The sequence below is a fragment of the Miscanthus floridulus genome, chromosome 16 (assembly GCF_019320115.1).
Source record: "Miscanthus floridulus cultivar M001 chromosome 16, ASM1932011v1, whole genome shotgun sequence".
Taxonomy (NCBI): domain Eukaryota; kingdom Viridiplantae; phylum Streptophyta; class Magnoliopsida; order Poales; family Poaceae; genus Miscanthus; species Miscanthus floridulus.
In genome coordinates this window covers 29,477,591-29,481,533 of record NC_089595.1, presented here as the reverse complement: position 1 = coordinate 29,481,533, position 3,943 = coordinate 29,477,591, and the positions used below count along the sequence as shown (strand labels likewise).

Genomic DNA, 3,943 nt, shown 5'->3' with positions numbered 1-3,943 from the left:
AGGTACGCAGCAGTCGATCTAAGTATGGATTTTGGAGCAAGGAGCGTGGGGGAAGCGGATTGGAGGGCAGGGATGGGGTATGAGGAAGGGGAAAGGGGAAGAACCGGCATAGAGCCTGCTACTCACCAGCCTGGTCGTCGTCTGCAAGCTGGGTTGAGCGAGCAGAGCACAAAGCATCGCCACCCAGATCTAGCCATCCGATGCCTCGTACACGAAGCAGCTGGATCCCTCGTCGATCCTGCGGAAGCAGATGAAGGTGGATCGAAAGAGCAGGAAACAGACGAGATGGGGGAGGATTTGGTAGGATACGTCCTAGAGCGTGGATAGAAGGAGAGATCAACGAGAGCAGTGGAAGATTCAGATTGGAAAGGAGCAGGAGTCTATCGATGAAAGGAATCTTGACAAAGATTCAAGGATGATTGGTGGATTGGCAGGAGATTAGGCGAAGGGGAAAGTAGGAGAGAGCAACCGGCATACGCCACTAGCTACTAAAGAAATCGATCGAGCGTGTGGCGGAGATCTAACTCGCCATTGTTTAGTTCACCAACTTTGCATCTCTAAATTTTGCACAGTATAAGATTTTCTATCATATCACGTCACATCAAATCTTTGAACACATGTATGGAGTATTAAATATAGATAAAAAATAACTAATTACACAGTTTGGTTGTACTTTGGGAGACGAACGTTTTGAGCCTAATTAGTCAACGGTTGGACAATTATTACCAAATATAAATAAAATGCTACAGTACCACTACGTTTTGTGCGTTTTTTTGGATGTCCAAAGTTTTGGCAACTAAACACACCCCTATTTGAGCGTGTGGCGGAGATCTAACTATGTGCCACTCTTACGGTGGCTGTCTCTCCGTTTGCCGACTTTACCATGCCAATTACAAAATTGCCCGACAAAACAGGAACCAGACTAATATTTTACCATTTTCGTTGACGTGTCATGCCAGATCAGCGCGCCAGCGTGGAAGTTAACGCCTCCGTCTCCGCTGACCAACGGCGCCCGCAACTGTTTGTCAGCTCCCCCTCGTCCTGCTAATGGATGGCCACGGCTGCCTCGGGGCTCCCGGCGGGGCACGAGCGGGGTTCTTGGGGATGGCCGCGAACGCCGGCGGTGAGTCGGTGGCGTTGGGAGGGTTCGAGAGCGACGATGGGATGGAGCACGCCTGCTTCAGCGGCGGCCCGCACAGGTTCGGGTTGCCCTCGTACGCCGTCGCCGGCTGCGCGGCGAACGGGCCGTCCTGTGGGATCGCGCTGGTGAAGTTGTTCCGCGACAGGTCCACCGTCGCGTTCGCTGGGACGAGCGCGGCCAGCTCGATCGACACCGCCCGCAATGAGCTTGTTCGACAAAACGTTGAGCAGGCGGAGCCGTGCCCCCCCCCCCCCCCGAAGTCTGACGGGAGGGAGCCGTTGAAGCCGTTGCCGCTGAGGTCAACGAGCTCCAACGTCCCGAGGCCCCCGATGGGGAGCTCGCCGGCGAAGCGGTTGCTGGCGAGCCCCAGCACGATGAGGCAGGGTAGCCTGCACAACGCAGCGGGGAGGCGGCCCGTGAGCGCGTAGGCCGTCGCCCCCGTGTCCGGGAGCTCGCCGAAGATGGCGTTGCCCGCGAGCGAGAGCACACGGAGCTCGGTGGCGTTGAGCAGCGTGGCCGGCAGGCCGCCGCTGAGGCTGTTCCCGGAGAGGTCGAGGTGAAGCAGGTGCTCGATGCGGCCGAGGTCCGGCGGCAGCGTCCCCGAGAGCTGCGTGTTGGGGAGCACGAGGCTGATGACCCACGACACCGCCCCCCGCGGCGGTGGCGGCGTTCGGCGCGAGCACGGGCGCGGAGTTGCCGTTGCCGTCGGCGGAGGCGGAGGTCACGTTGACTGCCGTCGGTCCGGCGTTGGGCTGCGGGAAGCCATTGCATACGACGCCGTTCTAGGCGCACGGCGCGGCGTCGCTGTAGGTCCAGCCGGCCAGCGTGCCCAGCGGGTCCGCGGTGACCGCGTTCTTGAAGGCCATGAGCAGCACCCCGTCGGCATTGAGCCCGTGGGAGCGGGCGCACAGCGAGGCGAGAAGCAGCAGCAGCAGCCACCCCACCGCACCCACCACCGCCCCTCCTCCGGCCATCCATTGCCGCTGCGGCGAGCGAGCTTCCTAGACGGCCAGCGGCGGCGCCAACATGTCCGTCCTCGATCCTCCTCCTAGGCCGCTAGCTTCCTTGGCTGCACAGCACAGCAAGTGTTGACCGACCCACTCCGGCTGGCTTCCTTGGTAGCTCAGCGCCCTCCCCTCGCGGTCAGGGCTCAGGAGGAGCAGCAGCAGGTGGAGAGGCGGTGCGAGCAGTGCGACGTTGGCAATGGCATGTGAGGCTAGCATGAGAGGCGGTTCAGCGCTCGCGCCCGCGCCGGTGGCGAAGCGGAGCAGGACGAGGAGGAGGACAAGGAGGAGAAGCGGAGCAGGACGAGGGGGAGCTGATGAACAGTTGTGGGCACCATTGGTCAGCGGAGACGGAGGCATTAACTTCCACGCTGGCGCGCTGATCTGGCATGACACGTCAGCAAAAATGGCAAAATATTAGTCTGGTTACTGTTTTCTCGGGCAATTTTGTAATTGACACGATAAAGTTGGCAAACGGAGAGGCAGTCACCGTAAGAGTGGCAAATAGTTAGATCTCCCCCTCCGAATCAATCCCATGGGTAGGAGGCGGGGTTCCGGGCGACCGGCCACGCGAAAGGCGGCGACTTTAGGCGGTCGAGGGGGCCGGACGCCGCTGAGGAAAGGAACTGGGGCGGGGGTCGCCGCCACGGCTGCGTGGCCTGAGGCCTCCCATGGAGCCGGAACGCGAGCGCGAGAAGCCTTCTCCTCACCATGGCCGTAGGTCCTCGACGCGTCCTTGCGACGTTTGTGCTCTCCTGCTTCTCTTCTTCTTCTTCTTCCTTTAGGTCGGCTGGTCTAATGGGCCTGAAGCCTGGTCACTCATGGGCCGGACTAGAGATTTGCAGCCCAGAAGCAGGCACCAGCGGGGTGAGGACCTTGTAGCGTGGGTGGCCCGTTTAGATAAAAAAAACTCCAGCCTACTACTATGGGAACATGTTTTCTCAAAAAAAAACTATGGGAACGTGTAATTTTAAAAATATTTAATAATATTTTTTCTAAAGTTAGCCGATAAATTGATGAAATAAATATGGTTTCGCCATGTTCCTTTTTTTCTTCGGCAATGGAACGGTGTCTTATTTGGAAAATGTAGGATAGATAGTACTTTTCTCTTTTACCTTTGTGAAAGTATTTTTTCACGTAAATCGTATAGCCTTCTAGAGATAAGCTAGGATGATCTCTTTTTTCATGGCGTTTAGATCAAGAACAGCTGGAATTATGGACATCTCCACCTGATATATTCTAGAGAATCTAGGACGACTCTGTCCCAATAAAAGAGCCGGACTAGCTTGTCCCACATTAACGTTGTGCCTTCCGTTTCTTCCTCGCTCTACTCCCTCGCCTCCATGGTGACTAGGTCGGGCGCGGGGGAGAAGATGTTGGGGGGAGGGGGGTGGGAGGGAGGGCGAAGCACAGCAGTGCAAGTGAGATTCCAACATCGACAAGGACTTCTGGCGTGGTGGCAGACAACCTGGCGAGCCCCGGCATCGACCTCTAGCGCTATGGCTGGTGGGCTGACGAGCCTTGGCCTCCAGCATGGTGGCGAGCAAGTAGGCTGACAAGCCTTGGCCTCTAGCGCAATGGCGGGCGACTCTGTCCGCACAACACGAAATTGGAATGACCCCATTCAAAAAAATAAGAATATGACCACCCCATTCTCACCTTGTCTTCGAACCAAACACAACCTTACGCCCTCTTTATGGGCATCGGAGTCCCCCCTACCGACCCACCCCACACGCACCTTTTATGGTTCTGTAGAATCTACAGGAAGATAAAGGAGGACTAGAGGGGGTGAATAAGC

General features: G+C 57.2%; 1 protein-coding gene across 1 annotated transcript; it reads right to left on the bottom strand.

Annotated features, from left to right (window-relative positions):
• Positions 1-1,025: 1,025 nt before the first annotated feature.
• LOC136510495 (receptor protein kinase-like protein At4g34220) lies at positions 1,026-2,115 on the bottom strand. Its single transcript, XM_066504919.1, has 2 exons — positions 1,963-2,115; positions 1,026-1,748 (listed from the first exon to the last, which is right to left on the bottom strand). Exons 1-2 carry the CDS (start codon positions 2,113-2,115, stop codon positions 1,026-1,028), a joined length of 876 nt encoding a protein of 291 aa, XP_066361016.1.
• Between the last annotated feature and the right edge of the window lie 1,828 nt (positions 2,116-3,943).